The sequence below is a fragment of the Scardinius erythrophthalmus genome, assembly GCF_964197995.2.
Source record: "Scardinius erythrophthalmus genome assembly, chromosome: 12".
NCBI lineage: Eukaryota > Metazoa > Chordata > Actinopteri > Cypriniformes > Leuciscidae > Scardinius > Scardinius erythrophthalmus.
Window position 1 is genome coordinate 1707715 of NC_138232.1, and position 21641 is coordinate 1729355.

The 21641-nt window shown below is 37.4% G+C and overlaps 1 protein-coding gene across 2 annotated transcripts; it reads right to left on the minus strand.

The window, feature by feature from the left end:
• Nucleotides 1–758: 758 nt before the first annotated feature.
• dctn2 (dynactin 2 (p50)) lies at nucleotides 759–21528 on the minus strand. 2 transcript variants are annotated; one of them, XM_081380880.1, is made up of 15 exons: nucleotides 21313–21528; nucleotides 19933–20001; nucleotides 11654–11750; nucleotides 10619–10680; nucleotides 10435–10533; nucleotides 9687–9847; nucleotides 8554–8704; nucleotides 7849–7914; nucleotides 6842–6880; nucleotides 6552–6629; nucleotides 6063–6134; nucleotides 5870–5972; nucleotides 3764–3855; nucleotides 1253–1335; nucleotides 759–1141 (listed from the first exon to the last, which is right to left on the minus strand). In XM_081380880.1, exons 1-15 carry the CDS (start codon nucleotides 21346–21348, stop codon nucleotides 1138–1140), a joined length of 1212 nt encoding a protein of 403 aa, XP_081237006.1. In that variant the 5' UTR covers nucleotides 21349–21528; the 3' UTR covers nucleotides 759–1137. The 2 variants fall into 2 exon arrangements, with proteins under 2 accessions (XP_081237006.1, XP_081237005.1); XM_081380879.1 differs by having other exon boundaries at nucleotides 1238–1335; nucleotides 21313–21518.
• Between the last annotated feature and the right edge of the window lie 113 nt (nucleotides 21529–21641).

The following is a 21641-nucleotide window of genomic DNA, read 5'->3' on the forward strand; positions in this document are numbered from 1 at the left end:
CTCAAAATATTTACTACTGGGAAACTCTGAGATCATTTTGATTCGCCAGTTTCTGAGTTGGGCGGGCCATAAACTTTATCTGTTGTTTATTATTTTTTCCACAACAGCTGAACATGGCAGCACAACTCACAATAAACAGGCATGCAATGCCTTCATATGAGCTCATAATCATAAATAAAGTTTCCAAGTCTGAAATTCCTAGTCAGAGTTTCCTAGTCGGAAATTACTAGTCGAAAGTTGGAGTTTCCTAGTTGGAAATTGGGCATAAATGCCCTCTCAGGTCACATTAACTACTGGGAAGCTCTGAGATTATTTTGATTCTCCAGTTTCTTGGGTCATAAATGTTAAACATGGCAGATGTGAGAACGATTGCTGATGTAACTACTATTGTTTATTAGTTTTTCCACAACAGCAACATCACCTTATATCGTCATTAAAATATGCATTTTAACATATGAATAGCCATTTGAAGAATATTGTGTTTTATACACAACAAAAATAGCCTGTATTTGACCGAAATTTAGGTTTTGGAGGAAAAAACCCTCGAGATGAACAAAACTAAGCTGGAGAACAAACTAATGTTCTTATGAAAATAATCTGTTGTGAATTAAAGCAATGCATATAACTTGAGTGAATGGATTAAATCGTAAATATCAGCATCAGGAAAATCGATTTCTAACCCTGGAAAAGTTATGCAAAACATTTTTACAGACACACGTGAACATTCAACGACAAAAACAAGAGCATGAAACGGATTTCTGGAAGCATTTTATTATCCAGAGATGCCTTTGAAATTCTATATTGGAAAATTATCATAATTTGTGGACTGTGCTCCACACATTAATACAATAACGGTTGCAAGCGATCTCTCATGAGAACAAGTTAAAGTACATATAAGCCTGTATTTACACACAGCGTCTGCTCACTTCCGAGACAAAGTCCACGTGGGTCATGATGGAGAAGTGCTTCAGATCTCTCTCTGCTACAGAACTCATCGGATCATCTCACAGACGGGCAGTCGGAGACTCTGGGTTTGCATTTGTGTGCGTGACTTACAGTATCTGACGGATGAAGCGTCTCAGGAGGAAAGGTGAAGCTTTAGGATGTTTGTAGTGTGAAACAGTTTGGTCTCGAACTTCATCTAAACTTTGCGGAGAAACAAGAGGGCGACATGAGAAAAAGAGCTGGATTCTAATGTGAGGAACTGTCAAACTGCCTCTTCCTTCGTTCTCCTCACGCCAGACGCCTTTACTTGGAGAGCTTCTTCATCCTCTGGTCCAGTGCGGAGAAGTTCTCCTCCACGGCCACCAGGTTCTCCTTCATGGTTTGCTGGACCTGAGAACAGTATTCAGACGCCAGATGTCATTTTTACTAGTGTGTGCAGGACACTACAGGGTTCCCACTCCTCGGTTCACTTCAAATTCAAGGAGCTTTCAAGGACTTTCCAGGTCCAGTACCCTCAAACTCAAGGACTTAATGTGGGACACACTTCAAGTGAGAGCAAGGTTACCTTGTAAGATACATTGTTACAGTTTTGTGTGCATGAACGTACAACACAAAGTATGTCACGCGGGAAACACGGCGTAACACGTAAATGCGCGTAACTAACGTAAATCAAGCAAGCTAGCGCGCATAGGCCACGAAGTGTTGGCGGAATAACACATTAGCAGAGCGTAGGGAATTAAATGGAATTTTTCCAGAAAACTTATTGCACTAAATAAATTCAAGCACTTTCCAGGACCTGTATCTGTGTGTGTTTACTACTGTATGTGTGTGTTTACTATCAACAACTTTCCAGGACCTTGACTTTTTTTCTTTTCAGATTCACAAACTCTCAAGGATTTCAAGGAACCGTGGGAACCCTGACCATAGTTCATTTCTGTAAGTGAGGAGAGCAAAATAAAGAAAATAAAGTAAACTGTGACATATTACACCCAATAATCCTTCATACCAGTAACATTGATACAAATTTGGGGCCAAAAATGATTCAGACACTTTGAGCTGATCATGTTTTGCTGAAGTGTGTTTTCTTTAATTGCTAATGCTCTTTTTACACACAGACTGAACACAATGAAGCATTGCTTGGTGATTGGTTGAGCTAAACTGGTATTATCTAATTGTGTTGTTAAATTTAACAGCTGACAGATATTCAACATAATTCATGTGTGAGACAGTCTAACACGGGGAACGACAAACTGGCCCGCCAGCAATATTTTCTGGCCCGCCGGATTATTTTGGAAGTCCTAAATGCTGCACAAAACTCTTCCAATAGGCTACTTGAGAAAAGCCGTAGTCGCGCGGCGATTTCACCGCCATGCGGTGCGGAATTACATTTTAAAGTAGGCTATAACTGTGCGTTCACACCGGCCGTGAATAGCGCGTCAAATTCGCACCTGCCGCGTCTAGTTATATGCTTGACCACTTTGTGTGCATTCGCGCGTCAAAAGACGGTAGCGGTCAGAAGTCTGGTGTACTTTGGACGGAGCGGGCGGTCTGACTGACAATAGCCCACTTCCAACATCTTTTGACAGCGTATCCGCGCTTAATTCTGACCACCTGTAGGCTACACCTCTGAGGAGCTGTTTGGTACTGAAACCATTGTCAGTCAACAACATTCATTTTTTTGCAAGGATGTTTGAAATAGTTTGGCAGAAAATAGCCTACTTCATTTCTCAGTAGGGCAATATGATTTTCGTTTATGTTGCTTTGAAATTTGAGTGGGCTTTGTCCTATTCAATTTATGTTATTTATATTTCATACATTTTTCCTGTGGCATTTTTTTTCTCTGCTGACAGTAGGCTACAATGTTAAAATAATATTTTATGTTGACACGAACACAATTTTTGTATAGCCATTTATAATTGTTATAGGCTACTTAATCTCTCTCTTTCCGTTAGAGACATTTGAATGTGAGATTATGGAAACGAGATCTAAATTTTGCGGACCGTCAGGTCGGGAAATAAAGCGGGTGAACATCGAGGGTATTTTAAGCGGTTGCTGAATAGAACCTTGTGGGAGCGGGACGGAAAAAACAGTCCCGCGCAGACCTTCTTAAACCTTAGGTGTGTGTCCCGAATAAATAATAATAATAAAAAAGGAATAAAGTTCAAAAGTCGGACTGTAAGCGAATGAGGCATGATTGCTATTCACATGCACCTTTATTAAAATGGCTGTAATCTGTTACCACGATAGTAGGCTACTTGATCTGTTTAAAATTATTTCCTTGGTATATCATGCCTAAGGTGTTAAATTCAAAATTTAAATTTGTCTAATCCAGTAATTAATTTTTTCTATTTTTGATCTGAGCACAATCAGAAAACCCGTCGTTATTCGTTTTTTTTTTTTTTTTTTTTTTTTCTCATTTTAGTTCAGGAAATAAATAATGGAAAAACAGTTCGTTTTTCATCTTTTTATTTTTGGTTTTAATTTGAAAAAAAAAAAACGATTGAAGGAATGATCCACGGACGTGACGGACCCATCATATTCCGCGATTATAGGCCTATATAAGAGTATTTCATTTGTATATACCGGTAGGCCTACTTTGTGAAGCTGGCCCGCCATCTACTGGCTAAAAAAAATATTGGCCCGCGACCAAAGTTACTTGCCGACCCCTGGTCTAACAGAAGGACGGACAAAACCAGTCAAATATCAACTGAGTTCTGCTCATATTTTACTACCATTTTAGTGAATAAACTGTGATAATGTGATAAATGTTGAAGGAGTCTGAGTAAATGTTGGTTGGAGTGTATGTCACGAGCGATACCTGCGTCAGGAGAGTGGTGTTGTCCTTCAGAGAGTTGTTGATCATCTGCTGTGTCGTGTCCAGATGGGTCAACAGCTGGCCAAACTGCATCGCTGAAACACCACAGAAAGAAGAAGAAGAAAGTCATAATACACACCTGTACTAACGGCATGAAGACTTCCTGTATTGAGACATCTCCATCATATAGTAAAAACTGAAATGAATCTCATGAAACTACAGAAATATCTAGCTCTACTTTCAACCCACCAAAAAAATATGATTCTGCTATAGAACAACAGATCATCTTAAAACAACCTGCAATTATTATAATTATAATGATTATTTTGATGAGGTTTGTTATTGTTTTGGGGGAGGATTATGATAATAATAATTTATAATAAAATATTTTGCTGCTATAGAACTCATCTTACAATGATCTATAATTATTATTAACAATAATAACAATAACATTTTTGGAATTATCATAAATATGAGTGTCCAGGTTGAAAAATTCCCAGTCGGAAATTGGACATGAATGGCCTCTCTCGTATTTACTCAAGTGCGCCCTCTCAAAATATTCAAACCATAATTATTATTATAACAACAACAACAATGTTATTAGTAGTAGTACTATTATTTTTGGGGGTTAATAATAATAAGAATAACAATTATCATTATTTTTTATATTATATTTTGCAGAAAGAAAATGAGACCATTTTAGTACAATTTTTGACTTTTTTTGACATTTTGCATAATTTTTTAGCCAATTAAAAAGGTATTCAAATCGCAAACCAAAAGTAGCAGTGAAATGCATTATAAAAATGCGGAAAGAGATGATGAAGTGATAGTGATGATTAGGGGTGTAAGAAAAAATCGATACACTTGAGTATCGCGATATTTTATTTTGCAATACTGTATCGATTTTCAAAAACGCAATATCGATTATTATTTTTTTTACGTCCAAAAATATTCATGGTAAGACCGTAAGACAGTGGTTCACGTTTATGTTGTTTAAATCCCTACCACTAGATAGCTATGCTGAGACGCACCACTAGTGTCCTCGCCAGGCTCGCCTATAACGGTGCGTGTCCACTGGACATTTTAGGATTGACAGCGGACCGGAGAAAGCGTTGAGAGCGACTGAGAGCGTCAAAAAGTTGGGCAGTTCCTTTATACAAATATCAAGCGAAAAACGCAGTCGGCAGCCAATTGCTGTGAGGTTCGGGATGTGACGTCTGTCTTGAGAGTTTAAACATGCAAATTGTGCCGGAGTTTATGCTGGATTTAGTGCGTAAATCATTTTGTTTACAAATTAGACGTTGTGCAGTTGTTATATATATGTTAAATATTTCATTTTGGATGTGTTTATTGTGATTATATTGGCTGGTTTTATAAAAGTTTATACAATTGAAAGGATATATTTGCTTGGTGCATTTGGAAACAAAGCTTGTCTATTTCTAAATGTAATCGCGTGCATCGTTCACACCAAACGCGAATAGAGCGTCTGGCGCAAGTGATTTCAATGTTAAGTCAATGCAAAGACGCGTTTACGCGCGTCTGGAGGTCCTGCGGCACGAGGCGTTTAGTGCGGCGCGGTTCGCCTCATTCGCGCGTCCAGTTCTTTTAAAATCTTTTATCACATAAAACTTGATTTCAATATATGACACATTCATTTTGTTCACTTTCATCCACTTTCATTCATTTTTGTCCAGTTCACGTTGTTGTTTTGTATTGTGACAGGGGCTATGTACCTATTTTCTTTTATTATGGCCTACTTGAGCATATAAAAATTTGCTCACTAAGAACCTGTGAACCACAATCCCAAACTGGCAGTTTGATTTTCTGTGTACTGAATTGTTTACCTAAAGTAAACTTCTTTGACTTTTATGCACATCATGTCTTTTTTAAAATATTTTTAATATATTTTACTTTAAAAAAATCCCAATATATCGCCTTATGCACAGTATCGAAATATATTGCAATATATTGAATCGTGACCCATGTATCGTGATACGTATCGTATCGCCAGATTCTTGCCAATACACAGCCCTAGTGATGATAGAGATGAAAGTGATGATGAAGTGAAAGAGATGATGAAGTGAAAGTGATGATGAAGTGAAAGAATACCCTGTTCATGCAGCTCTTTGACAGCCGTCAGTCTCTGCACCACCTGCGGGAGGGACGTGGCCATCGCATCCCACTTCTGAACCACATCATACAGCTGAGACACCTGAAACACACCACACCTGCTCACACGACATCTGATCTGATGATGTCATCAGTACACAACACCTGGTTCACTCAGTCATGTGAGGCGCACCTTATTCTGGGTCTCGGCGTCCTCGATGGCCGTCTTGTGTTTGGCGATTTCATTCATCTTCCCCAGAACACTCTGGAAGAACATCACACCGCAGTCAGTCTCAGTAACAGCATACACACTCAAACCAACATTATTCAGACACCAGATATCATTTGAGATATTGTTTTACAACTGCACCCAGGACACTACAGTTCATTTAGCACAAAAAAGGTCAATTGTGACATTATACCCCATTAATTCTCCATACAGAGACTACCAGTAACATTTATAAAAATTTGTGACCAAATATTACCCAGACACTTTGAGCTGATCATGTTTTGCTGAAGTGTTTTTTCTTGAATTGCTATAGCGAATAAACTGTGATAATGTGAGAGATGTTGAAAGTGTCTGAATAAATGCTGGTTTGACTGTATACTCATATGATGATGATGATGATGATGATGATGATGATGATGATGATGATGATGATGATGATATCCTCATGTTCACCTGTAGTCGGGCTTCCACCTGGTCCAGTGTGGCGGCGTCCAGCGCACTGACACGAGCCTGCAGAAGCTCGATAGTGTCCTATGAGTTATGAGATATTATTATTCCCATCACATAACAACATTCACTCATTCTACATCAAGTCGTCAAGTGGTCTCCTAATCTGCTCTCTATGTATTTTCTGGTGATTCCAGTCACTAACATGTTAAACTCATTTTATTTATTTAACATTAATGGTGCTGTTTATTGATCTGTGTGTGTGTGTGTGTGTGTGTGTGTGTGTGTGTGTTCACCGTGAGACTGGCTCCCTGGACCCCGGCACTGAGCGGACCCTGAAAAAACACACAAAAGTTTAAAAAGTTTTATGTTTAGTATCATATTTGATGCATCAGGCGTTTATGGCTCATATAGTCTGATATAGTGAGAATATGGAGGAAAAACAGATCAATTTTCCACAAAACTGAGCAAAAATATGCTGTTTGCTGCAGATTCTGATATTTATATGAAATTCTGATGCTTGTAAATCAATGAGATCTTTATATCAGTAGCAGATACTTACGTAAAATGCATATCAATATCTGCCAATAATATGTCTTATAGTAAGATGATATTTAAATGCTTAGTTTATGATCAAAGCTCTGTAGTTTTAAAACATATAATTCAATACAATGATGATTGAGAGACGAACAAATAACCCTTCCTCAAAAGCCTGATGATCATATTTGACACTCGTGATTTTTATAATAAATGATGATTGATAATCAAGTAAACCTGCTTCAGTCCAGCTGAAATATTACTAACAATCAGAGACAGAAGGACTGGAGGAGACTGACAGGTTTATCAGATCATGTTCATCATTTAGAGCCTTTAGAAATTCATGTATCAAATATGCGGCTTTATAGGATCAACTCCATCAGGATTGCTGGTAAACGTGTCTCGTGCACCAACTTTATCAGTGTGTGTGTGTGTGTGTGTGTGTGTGTGTGTGTGTGCATCAACTCCATCAGGATTGCTGGTAAACGTGTCTCGTGCACCAACTTTATCAGTGTGTGTGTGTGTGTGTGTGTGTGTGTGCATCAACTCCATCAGGATTGCTGGTAAACGTGTCTCGTGCACCAACTTTATCAGTGTGTGTGTGTGTGTGTGTGTGTGTGTGTGTGTGCGCATCAACTCCATCAGGATTGCTGGTAAACGTGTCTCGTGCACCAACTTTATCAGTGTGTGTGTGTGTGTGTGTGTGTGTGTGTGTGTGTGTGTGCATCAACTCCATCAGGATTGCTGGTAAACGTGTCTCGTGCACCTGTTTATCCAAGCCGGAGCCGATCGACATCTCCAGTTCAGCCAATCGCCTCTCGAGCTCGGCGACCTACAGTCACAGAGAGAAGCTGTGCGTCAGGAAACACATCAGGAAGTGACATCACAACGGATTACGTATTCGATAACAGGATTTTTGATAGGATCGCAGTTGATCCGTACGGACCTGACCACCTGTCCCACAGTTCCTCACGCATGCGATTCGCAGATTAACTGCTAAATTTAACCATCATAGAGTGAAATTTTGTAATTTGGACACATTTTGCCTTGCCAATTTACACATTCAAACAATTTTAAACACAGAAGAGGCAAAAAACTCAGGACTCGCAAGCAGGCCAGCTGACAGTCTTGCTGAGATAATCTTAGATGTTGGTGTTTTGTGTTCATTTTGTATTATCAAAAATGAATTCATTACGTTTCATTCATGTCATGCACATGCACTTATTGGTTAGGTCTCATTTGCGTAACGTCAGCAAATAGCATTTCAGCTCGGCTGTGAAGAGGGGCATGTAATTGGTTGGATCTACTGAACGAATACGCCCATCACTGACAGAGATCGCTCTGTTTTGAGTCTGAAAAGAGTCTCTTTTTTTTTTACTGATCTAAAAGATGATCCGATCCGTGGCTCAAAACAAAAGATCTGAACCGTGAATTTGGTGACCCGTTCGCCGGATGTTATACGAAGCCGTACCTTGGCAGATTCAGTGAACTTCTCTTGCTCCGGTCGGCTGTGGAGCTCGTAGAGAATCACTCCATCCGGGCCTTTGGGTGGCGCTGTCTTTCCCTCTCCTCCTGAACCGCTCCGAACGCCCCGCGCCACTTCCAGCTGAGTCAACAACCGCCTGCGCCGAGAGAAACAGAGAGATGCTTCACACACATAGAATTGACTATATAATTACTATATAATATAATGACTCATTATTAAATGGGTGGTTGATTATGATTTGACTTTTCTAATTTTAGTTAGTGTGTAATGTTGCTGTTTGAGCATAAACAACATCTGCAAAGTTACGACGCTCAAAGTTCAAAGCAAAGGGAGATATTTGCTTTTACATAAATTGTTTTTTAAGGACTACAACAAACGGCTGGTAGAGACTACACCACATTCCTCCCGGGTTAGTGACATCACCAACCCTAGAATTTACATAAACCCCGCCCCCTGAACGTGATTTATAGATTATCATGACAGAATATGCTAATCAATGGCTAGAAGATAACTACACATAAGCTTCAAAAATTCATTAAATAACCATTCAGAAATGTCCTGTTGCTTCTACATGTTGTCACTTCTTCTTGAGTCTCTCCATCATTGTCTGACTCCGGTTTGAACATAAAAGGCTGAACAGTTTCTGACATTTTAGTGCGTGTCTGCAAGCTGCTAAGATCGAGCTCTTGAAGCTCCGCCCTCTGTGCCGGGAGCAGCAGCTCATTTGCATTTAAAGGGACACACACGAAACGACACGTTTTTGCTCACCCTCAAAAAGGGGGAATTTTAACATGCTATAAAAAATAATCTGTGGTAATAATAAAGTTTTCCTGTAGCTCAAACAGTAGAGCATTGGTGCTTGCAACGCCAAGGTCATGGGTTCAATTCCCAGGGAAAGCAAGAACTGTTAAGAATGTAAAATGTGTACCTTGAAATGCAATGTACGTCGCTTTGGATAAAAGCGTCTGCCAAATGCATAAATGTAAAACTTCACACACACACTCTGGAGACATCAAAGACTTATTTTACATCTTGTAAAAAGGGGCATTATTCATTATACCACCCTTTAAGTCTAGTCTAAGCAGTTTCTGCAAGCGGCCACAGAGGTCTGGACTCACTTGGCTAGAGCTCCGTCAGGGTCGGTGAGGTTGATGTGGGCGTTGGGTCCGAGCAGAGAGTCCAGATGAGCAGACACCAGCTGCTGTTTGAGCTGTGCCGCTTGCTGAGCCAAAGCCACCGGAGTCAAGCGCTCCTCGGCACTGCTCTCCTTAGTGGTGACCTGCAGGACACACACACACACACACACACACACACACACACACACACGCTTGAGCGTCACAGTAAAACATGAGCTGTTTGTCAGCAGCACTGCTTTCTTCAGGGGCGGAAACAAAGTAAATAACAAAAGTCATGTAATTAAAGTCAAAATTGACACTTTGTGTATTTTCTATGGAATATTGCAGATGGTGATACGAGAACTCGCGTGAATGAAAGAGAAGCAGATGTTTCAATGAAAACTAAAACCTGAAATGAAAATGAATTAAACCTAAATAGCAATATTTAAAAACAAAAAATGTAATAAAATGACAAAAGCACACAATAAATTTGAAAACAAAATATAAAAATAAAATCTAATTCAAAACTAGAATAAAACTAAAATAACATATAGTTTACGGTATAAAGAACCAACTTATACTGTGAAAAATGATTATTATTATTACTTTTTTTCATTTCTATTAAATTCCACTACCACCGTCTTTTTCCACTTATTTATAATCATGTAATTTTTTAAATAAAATTTCATGTGAATATTGGTGAGAGCATACGTTCGGGAAAACGAAAGAAAAGCCGATGTTTAGTTCTGACCTGAATACGCTCCACATCTTGGCAGAGCTCGTGAATCTCGTTCACCAGCCGCTGATATTTCTGCTGAGGAGTTTCCTTCACGCCACAACCCTCGGCTAACTGCAGGACCAGAGGACATTAATCAGGACAAACCATGAGGGACGCCATTAAACAAAGGAATCATGAAGCGGTTCGAATCACTCACGAGCTCGTATTCTCCAGACTCGTAGCCCACCCTGCTCGTCTTACTGATGCGGTCCGAGAAATCTGCACACAATCACAACAGTGTTATTCTAGCATCATTGAAATAGTATTATAGATATTATTAATATTGTGTGTTAATTATATATATATTTTATAAATATAATTTATTTTAGACATGTTAAACTACATGAAAATGAGAAATGTTGCATTGGCAACTAGCTGATATAAAATATATTTGGTGAAAATCCAGCTTTTAATGTTGTTTATATGTCTATGTGGTGTGTTTAATCTGCTTTAAGACAAACCATGTGTAAATTCATAAGTCGACAGCATTGCTGAGTATTTCCTCCTTAAAACTGCAGTGAACCAAAGACAGTCTCAAAAACACGCTTTGAAATCGCTGGTGTTTCTGACGTCACAAACTACCTTGTAACCAATCAGATCAACGTGTGATCGTCAACCAGTGAGTGGAGGCGGGGCTCATTTGCATATTCATAGAACCGCATATACTAAATGAGGCAAGGGTGTCGAGTTACATTCAAGATATTTTGAGGCATGAAGACTTTTTTTCAAGATAAAAACGTTTAAATATTTAATTTTGGTGATCAAAGATGAGTTTTAAGGAATAAAATTACTGACTACAAGGGGACTTTAAACACTTTAATTTCTGTTAAAAATTTTTTTTTTCATTTTTAATGGTTTTTGTTAACTATAATAAAGTAAAACATTAGTCAGACACAAGCAAAACCAGATCCAGTGTCTCTGACTGAATTTACACTTCTGTAAACTATACTATTGATCAAATCCTTACTTTGTTGCCAAACATCAATTATAAACCAACCATCTTTATTGAAACATCATTTAGACGCTATCAAAAAGATGTTTTTTTTGAGTCGGCATTCATTATAACAGCTTGAATGCATCTCGTCTCTTACGAAAACGACCAGTGCAATTTAACGTTTACATTGAAACATTCACAAGAGTGTAACAAATGAGAACATTTGTGAGATTTTCTTGAAGGAATCGCTGTACTCACCCAAACCCTTGGTGCTGACGTGTTTGTCTTTGAACTTGTCGTAAGCGGCGTTGGGATTGACGACGATCCGCTCCACGCTGTCGCTGCACAGCTCCTCCTGTGAGACGAGTTATCAACCAATCACACGAGAAACGCATGCAGCTGATCATAAAGAAGACACTTCTGAAGCTCTGATTGGCTGAATCTTTGAGGCAGCTAAGCCCCTCCCACAGAAGGGGCGTGGCTGATTGAAATGTTGATTTTAAGAGTGACATGCGTGTCGTGATCACTTTTGTGCGGCTCAACTGATTTAATTCACTCAAACAGAAACACGTGACGCGTAGACCATCATGCATCAGTGCGTGCACCAAACAATTTATCCTCTCAAACACACACATCAATCTGACAGGAGGAGATTCAAGCCGACAGTGTTAAATAAGCTCCAGAATCGTCTAAAATACTGCAGCAAACTGAAAACATCTATGCTTGACTGCAGAACTGTTTAGTGTGTTACTACTAGGGTGCTTTCTATGGCTCATTCCCTTCTTTAAATGTACATTTAATTTAGTAAAAACTACTAAAAGTTCATTATGAAAGAACACTATGCAGCTGAAACGTCTGTTCGTTGCTCTGAGGCGTCTACTGTGGCCATTAAGCTGGAGAAACATGAACACACACTTCCACAGACTGATGAATGCAAGCGTACGGTGAACTCACACGGTATTTGACACTTTTCTGTTTTAATTGGCTGGGAATGTCAGAACGAAAGGCATTTTCATTTTCATTTAAAGCACATATGTTGCAGATACAGACTTCTCGTTTCTGGAGAATCACTGAGACGAGGACATGACGGAGAACCAGAGATGCTGCACGACCTTTACGAATCTCACGAACCGACTGACTAATTCTGCTTCCACATTTTACATTGTAATGTTCCTGTCAAATGTTTAACCCCTTAACTGTCACCTTCTTTTGAGAATAAATGTGAAAATGCACTATCCAAACTTAAATGGTTGTAAATGTAATCCAAGATTGCTTTAGAATATAGACCTATGTTAAGAATGAAAAAGTTATGAAACTTTAGATTTACTGTTAATCAAATATTAAGCACAACTGTTTCCAGCACTGATAATAATCATAAATGTTTCTTGATCATCAAATCATCATATTAGAATGATTTCTGAAGGATCATGTGATACTGAAGACTGGAGTAATGATGCTGAAAATTCAGCTTTTAATATTTCACAATATTACTGTTTTTTCTGTATTTTTAATCAAATAAACGCAGGCTTGATGAGCATAAGAGACTTATTTTTCATAAACATTTTTTATTTTATATAAAATATATATTTTACAAATAGTTGGGGGCCTTAAGCACATTTTTGCGCAAATTCATCTAAAAGCGCCAAATTTGGCACAGATGTAGCTCAGGTCATACCGAAATGATTTAGCTAGGGCGCCGGAGCCAGCGACCCTTGGGGCCAAGATGGCGGCCAAATCCAATATGGCCGCCGCCCGAAAAGGGTTCCGGCTTTAACTTTTGAACCACATGAGTTACAAATACAAACTTGATATGTTTTTCAGCTTAATTGATCATGAGAAACACATAGGAATGTTTATATTTATGACCCAGTATATCTGGACCCCTTAATCCTCCAATTCCAATATGGCCGCTGTCCAAAAAAGCAGTTTGGGCTGTAGTATGGGGCCTTACACACCATTGTTCGCGCAAATTCATCTACAAGCACCAAATTTGGCACAGATGTAGCTGAGGGGATACTGAAATGATTTAGCCAGGGCGCCCGAGCCAATGGTCCCTGAGACCAAGATGGCGGCCAAATCCAATATGGCCGCCGCCTGAAAGGGTTTCGGCTATAGCTTTTGAGCCAGATGAGATACAAATACAAACTTGATGTCTATTTTACCTTCTTTGACCATGGGAAACCCATAGGAATACTTACATTTATGATTGGGTATATCAGGACCCCCCAAATTCCCTAAATTCAATATGGCTGCTGTCCGAAAAATGGTTTTGGCTACAAATTTTGAACCAAATGCGCTACAAATGAGGATGTGGTGTCTATTTTATGTTTATTGGCCACAGGAAGTCCATTGGCATATTTATATTTATGCTTGTGTAAGTCTGGAACCTGTATTCTTTTCAAGACTGTGGTTGAAAAACCTTTTTTTTACCACAACTTTGAAGGTTATTCTCAATGTTGATTCATTTCCTTATGAAAGTGAAATGGTTTTCAGTTTACCACAGGTGAATACATTTCAAAGTGTAATCATATAAGAAAGAATAAGACACAATTATTATTGCAAGGCGATATTTATATTATATCAAATTGTTAAAATAATAATATAGTCAATTTTTCCAAAACTCTTAAAGGTTTGCTTAGCATAACAAAAAAACAGCAATAACATAAAAAACAACAGTGAATTCTCATGGTCTCTCACATGAATTATCATTATCACTCACAATCACCGGATCTCTCATTGTCTTCACCATCATTGTTTGTACAAGCACCCTCACATGCACATATAGAAGTGCAACGAACTCCAGCTTTACAGCACTTACAGTGCCCTCTACATGCTGTCTTGCAGCCACAGTGGAGCAGAATGGTGCAGGCTTTACTGGCGTCTCCGAGATTAGTCCAGTAAGGTTCCCAAGTCTTGCTCGTAGAGTCCCGATACCATCCCCATGCATTGAACTCTGGGATATCTTGCTGGACAGCGGTTGCCTGATTCCAGTAGAAGCTGGCCTGCAGCAGTGCTCTTTTTTTTTTTTACCTCAGAATAGTTTATATCTCACAATTCTGACTTTATAACTCGCAATTGCGTGTTATAAAGTCAGAATTGCGTGATATAAAGTCGCAATTGCGTGTTATAAAGTCAGAATTGCGTGATATAAAGTTGAAAAAAAAAAGGTTTTTCAACCACAGTCTTGAAAAGAATACAGGTTCCAGACTTACACAAGCATAAATATAAATATGCCAATGGACTTCCTGTGGCCAATAAACATAAAATAGACACCACATCCTCATTTGTAGCGCATTTGGTTCAAAATTTGTAGCCAAAACCATTTTTCGGACAGCAGCCATATTGAATTTAGGGAATTTGGGGGGTCCTGATATACCCAATCACAAATGTAAGTATTCCTATGGGTTTTTTTTGGTCAAAGAAGGTAAAATAGACATCAAGTTTGTATTTGTATCTCATCTGGCTCAAAAGCTATAGCCGAAACCCTTTCAGGCGGCGGCCATATTGGATTTGGCCGCCATCTTGGTCTCAGGGACCATTGGCTCGGGCGCCCTGGCTAAATCATTTCAGTATCCCCTCAGCTACATCTGTGCCAAATTTGGTGCTTGTAGATGAATTTGCGCAAACAATGGTGTGTAAGGCCCCATACTACAGCCCAAACTGCTTTTTTGGACAGCGGCCATATTGGAATTGGAGGATTAAGGGGTCCAGATATACTGGGTCATAAATATAAACATTCCTATGTGTTTCTCATGATCAATTAAGCTGAAAAACATATCAAGTTTGTATTTGTAACTCATGTGGTTCAAAAGTTAAAGCCGGAACCCTTTTCGGGCGGCGGCCATATTGGATTTGGCCGCCATCTTGGCCCCAAGGGTCGCTGGCTCCGGCGCCCTAGCTAAATCATTTCGGTATGACCTGAGCTACATCTGTGCCAAATTTGGCGCTTTTAGATGAATTTGCGCGAAATTACCTATTTATGTGCTTAAGGCCCCCAACTAAAATAATTTTACTATAAAATCAAAGCCATATATCTAAGAAAGTTGTGTTCCAAATTTGAAATTGATATCACAAAAAGTTTTGATTTTAAGATTTTGTTCTGCACCAAAAATATCCACCGGGCGTCGACCACATTCCATTGAATTATTTTTTGATGCATTTTCCTGTAGCAAATTAATACATTTCTGTCCAAATATCACATCTATCACAAAATAGTCACCAAATATGGAACCTTAAGACTCAGACCTATTCGACGATATCTTATATATGGAAGCTTGTTTCCGCCACAGAATAAAACATTTTAAAAGATGATTGCGACTTTTTATCTCACAATTGCGAGTTTACATCTCACAATTCTGACTTCATTTCTCAGAATTGCGATATAAAGTAAAGTCGCAATTGCGTGTTATAAAGTCAGAATTGCGAGATATAAAGTCAGAATTGCGTGAAATAAAGTCAGAATTGCGTGAAATAAAGTCAGAATTGCGTGAAATAAAGTCAGAATTGCGTGTTAAGTCAGAATTCTGACTTTTTTTCTCGCAATTGCAACTTTATATCACGCAATTCTGACTTTATAACACGCAATTGCGACTTTATATCACGCAATTCTGACTTTATAACACGCAATTGCGAGTTATAAAGTCAGAATTGTGAGATATAAACTATTCTGAGGTGAAAAAAAAAGTTTTTTTTTTCCTTAGAATTGAACTTTATATCTCACAATTGTGAGAAAATATGTCAGAATTGCGTGATATAAACTCGCAATTATGTTATAAAGTCAGAATTGCGAGATATAAAGTCAGAATTGCGTGAAATAAAGTCAGAATTGCGTGAAATAAAGTCAGAATTGCGTGTTAAGTCAGAATTCTGACTTTTTTTCTCGCAATTGCAACTTTATATCACGCAATTCTGACTTTATAACACGCAATTGCGACTTTATATCACGCAATTCTGACTTTATAACACGCAATTGCGAGTTATAAAGTCAGAATTGTGAGATATAAACTATTCTGAGGTGAAAAAAAAAAAGTTTTTTTTTTCCTTAGAATTGAACTTTATATCTCACAATTGTGAGAAAATATGTCAGAATTGCGTGATATAAACTCGCAATTATGTTATAAAGTCAGAATTGCGAGATATAAAGTCAGAATTGCGTGAAATAAAGTCAGAATTGCGTGAAATAAAGTCAGAATTGCGTGAAATAAAGTCAGAATTGCGTGTTAAGTCAGAATTCTGACTTTTTTTCTCGCAATTGCAACTTTATATCACGCAATTCTGACTTTATAACACGCAATTGCAACTTTATATAACGCAATTCTGACTTTATAACACGCAATTGCGAGTTATAAAGTCAGAATTGTGAGATATAAACTATTCTGAGGTAAAAAAAAAAGTTTTTTTTTCCCTTAGAATTGAACTTTATATCTCACAATTGTGAGAAAAGATGTCAGAATTGCGTGATATAAACTCGCAATTATGTGTTATAAAGTCAGAATTGCGTGATATAGCCTGAAGTCGCAATTGCGAGAAAAAAAGTCAGAATTCTGACTTTATAAGACGCAATTGCGACTTTATAACACGCAATTCTGACTTTATATCTCGCAATTCTGAGAAATAAAGTCAGAATTGTGAGATGTAAACTCGCAATTGTGAGATTAAAAGTCGCAATTATCTTTTAAAATGTTTTATTCTGTGGCGGAAACAAGCTTCCATACTTATATGATAATAAAGTAGTTAAAATAATTTTTTTAAATATGAAACCTGACGACGCCCACTGGGGGAGGAGCCAGCTAAAAGAATTTAAAGTGCCATTTCCATGGTAACGCAATGTCTAATTTTCAAAATGGTTTTCACAGGATTGAGTTTTAAGCTTTCGAATGATACCTAATTTATGATTATTAAAACAAGTGATAGTTAAGGAATTAAAGAGATCTACATGCACCACAGCTAATACTAGTCTGCACTTTACAGGGCATTAATTATTGCTCAGTAATGCCAATCACATTAATGCTCAGAGGGGGAAGCGTTAGTCCAAATGCGTGTGGAGTTCACAGATGCACATGCACAGATCGCGATCTGATTGGTTTAGAAGAGTCACTGGATGTTAAAGGGGAATCAGAAACTCTTACCAGCTCCTTGGGTCCCCAAAGACAGTTAGAGCAAAAGAGAAAGAGAAAAACAGGAGAGAGTGAGGAAGAGAAAGAGAGAGAGATATTAATGTAGTTATCATATGACATGCACAACAGGAGCTGAAGGGAAGGGAGAACAGAGCGCTGTGTTGTGAGTATCACTGGATTGCTTGTATATTTCATCAGTCTTATTTAGAGCCGCAGGGTCTCGTTCCTACAACTGATCCTGCATTTGTTCATCTGATCATCTTATGAACACAAAACTGCTCTCAGGTCAGTGGGTAATGTTATCTCCACCTGCTAAGAAGAGCTTTACACAAGAGCAAATGCTGAAAGCACTCAAACACACGGGACAGTCTGCGGAAACGAGCATGTCAAACATTAGTCGTGTTGTTCTGGGAAGAGAGCAGATGTTAGTGACAGACTCCATCACTTCAGGAATAAGAAAGATAAGGGAAGCAATGCATCCAGATCAGAGTCACACACATTCGGAGAGGCTGGAGGAAGAAGGGCTGCACGATTCATCATAATAAAACCGTAATCACAAAGACTGCGATTACAGTTTCCTTGTTACATATGTGACCCCGGACCACAAAACCAGTCAAATGAGTCAATTTTTTTAAATTGAGATTTATACACCATATGAAAGCTGAATAAATAAGCTTTCCATTGGTGTATGCTTTGTTAGGATAGGACAAATATTGAACATCTGGAATCTGAGGGTGCAAAAAAAATCAAAACATTGAGAAAATCTCCTTTAAAATTGTTCATTTATGTTGGCGATTGTGCAGCATTCACTCACAGAAATACATGCTTTATATATTTATGGTAGGAAATTTACAAAATATCTTCATGGAACATGATCTTTACTTAATATCCTAATGATTTTTGGCATAAAAGAAAAATATTGCCACAAATATACTAATATAGATCCAGGGTCACATGTTACATGTACTTACCATAGTAATAAGAGTGAATTACGCATAATTACATGCAACTAACCCTCAAACAAATCCTACCCTAATCCTAAAGTAAGTACATGTAGTTAATTAATATTACTCAGTACTTAAATATATAATTATTACACTGTAACAATGACACTTTAAAATGAAGTGTGACCTAAAATAAATGTGTGCTGCTTTAAGGCCAATATAAAAATTAAATTACAAAAATAATTAAGACACCCATGAATATTAGTAATGTAATTTTACAGTTGTAGAGTAAAATAAAATTATTTGTATTATATTATTTCTAGTGCTGGGCAACAATTAATCGCATCCAAAATAAAAGTTTGTTTACACGTAATACACGTGTATAATTATTTTGTATATATAAATACACACATATGCATGTATATATTTGAGAAATATTTGCATGTGTATCCCGTATATATATTTCTACATAATTTACATTCTATATAAATTATAAACATTTTATATATAAATAACACAGTACACACACACGTTATGTAAACACAAACTTTTATTCTGGATGTGATTAATCGTTGCCCAGCACTAATTATCTCTCCTAAATACTTTCAGATTTTACGGTAAAATATTACAATATTAATATTTTGTATAACATTTTATTTGGTAATATTAATAATACTAAAAATTTATATTTTAATAATTGCTATTTTATATTCATACTGATATATAATTAAAAAATGTATTTTTTTCTTACAAATTGTGCAGTCCTAGAAGTACATTGTTATTTATATAGCACTTTTAAAGTGCTTTATACAAATAAATAACATATTCTATAAGCAGAGTGATAGAAGGAAGTTAGTGAAAACACACACACACACACACATACACACACACATAACTTCTGTCAAACTGTCAAGTTTACCACCTTTTGTTCCTTAAAACACACTTAAACAGCTAAACGTCACTCCACACCATTTACTGTTAGTTCTAACAAACAGCATTAAGTTTACAAATTTAAATTAGAAACCCTGAATACATGAGCCATATTCTATAAACAAAGTGATAATATTACAGGAGTAAACCAGTCACTGAGTCACCGAGGTTATTCACTATAACTATATAGAGCAGGTTACAACCTGTAACGCACTTTTACCAACTCACACCTTTATCATAATGTAATAAGCCCACGACATACACACACAGGCAAAACTAGCTATAGAAGAACCTGTTCTTAGTTAAAATAAGAGAAAATTATAAATTATAATTGTGTGACTGTCCCGGATTAGAAAACAGGCGAAAGGCAGGAAGATTTCAACCCATGCATTTACTGCATTAGAGAAACATGGACGTCTTACTTGCACAAACTAGCATCCGGAGCGGGTCAAACAGTGATGGTGGGTTAGTGAACGGGGAGGGAAAGTAGAATTAGCTCTCATGTGAGTCACTGCACACACACACACACACACACACAGATACTCACCGACTCAAACTGTGCCTGATCATCCTCGGGCAGATCACTCGTCTCGTAGACGTCAGGCTCGTTGGAGGCCTGTGAGGAAATTATGTCATTTTAATAATAATAATATCACTTCAGAAATATTATGTCAAAGGCACATACATTTTAAATGGTAAAATGGTAAATGGACTGCATTTATATAGCGCTTTCACAGACTTATAGCCACCAAAGCGCTTTACATATAGCCTTACATTCACCCATTCACTCACTCATTCATACACTGACGGCGGTGTAAAAATTTTACTATTTTTAATATTTTTGAAAGAAGTCTCTTATGCTCATCAAGCCTGCATTTATTTGATCAAAAAATACAGAAAAACACTGTAATATTGTGATATAAACATAAATCAAATATATTTTAAATTATAATTTTATTTCAATGATCAAAGCTGTGATCAAATTTTAAATAAATACTGTTCTTTATTAACTATTTATTCATCAATGAATCCTGAAAAAAGTATCACATTATAATAAAAAATATTGAGCAGCACGATAATAAATCCTCATATTAGAGTGATTTCTGAAGGATCATGTGACACTGAAGACTGGAGTAATGATGCTGAACATTCAGCTTTGAATATTTCACAATATTACTGTTTTTTTTCTGTATTTTTAATCAAATAAAAGCAGACTTGATGAGCATAAGAGACTTTTTTCATAAGCATAACAAAAATAGTAATGTTTCCAAACTTTTGACTAGTACTGTTCCTTGACACACAAACTTTATATACATTTAATATGCCAAAAAAGCAGGGTGGAAAAACAGAATAAACATATTTATGGATGTCATTTTAAAGACTGAGGGGACGAATGTAAAAACCTGTAATTGAGCACCATAGACTTACAGTATTGCTAATGTAAACAGCACAGACTGACAGAAGCATAATAAAAGACTGTAATAACATGACATATTAAAATATTGACATTATTAAACAGCAATCTTACATCTGGCCAACGCCCTTAACATCTTAACATCTATTTCTTACAGCACACCTACAAAATAAAGGTGTGCAACAGCCCCTTTACACAACATATAAGCAACAGAGATTGCTGGAAAATCAGTAATTTAAGCGATATTCATCAACTCTGTCTGTTATGTTTAACAAGCATACGTCGCAAACGTAAGCTAACACACCTCTAAACAATCTGACAATTCAAGGATGTCAAATAACTCCATTACAATCGTGTGCGTCTTATATTCACTAAGGACACTTAGTAAGTCTGTAAATGTGAATTTATATATGACTGTTTCGCTCCGAATCCCCTCAGACCGCTAGCCTCGGCTAATGCTAATGCTAATATACCGCACTGTTATTGTTGATATGGACTGAATGAATCACTTACGATGCCCGGCAGGTTGGCATACTTCGGGTCGGCCATTGCAGCGCGTTATGTAAAAGCAGTTTAATATGAATTTATATGCGGTGTGTGTTTCTTTACTGCAGTTTGAAAGGAGAAATACACGGCTGAATGATGCGGATGACGCGCGAGCGCACACACAAGACAGGACACAACGACGGCTATGATGTCACTCACACAAACAAAACCTCGCGCAATCTCGCGAGGATTAAATTTCAAGCCCTTTAACTCGTTATAATTTACTTGTATACCTTGCGTACTGTATTATTTCAAAGTATTTATGGAATTTATTTATAAATTTATAAATTATATAT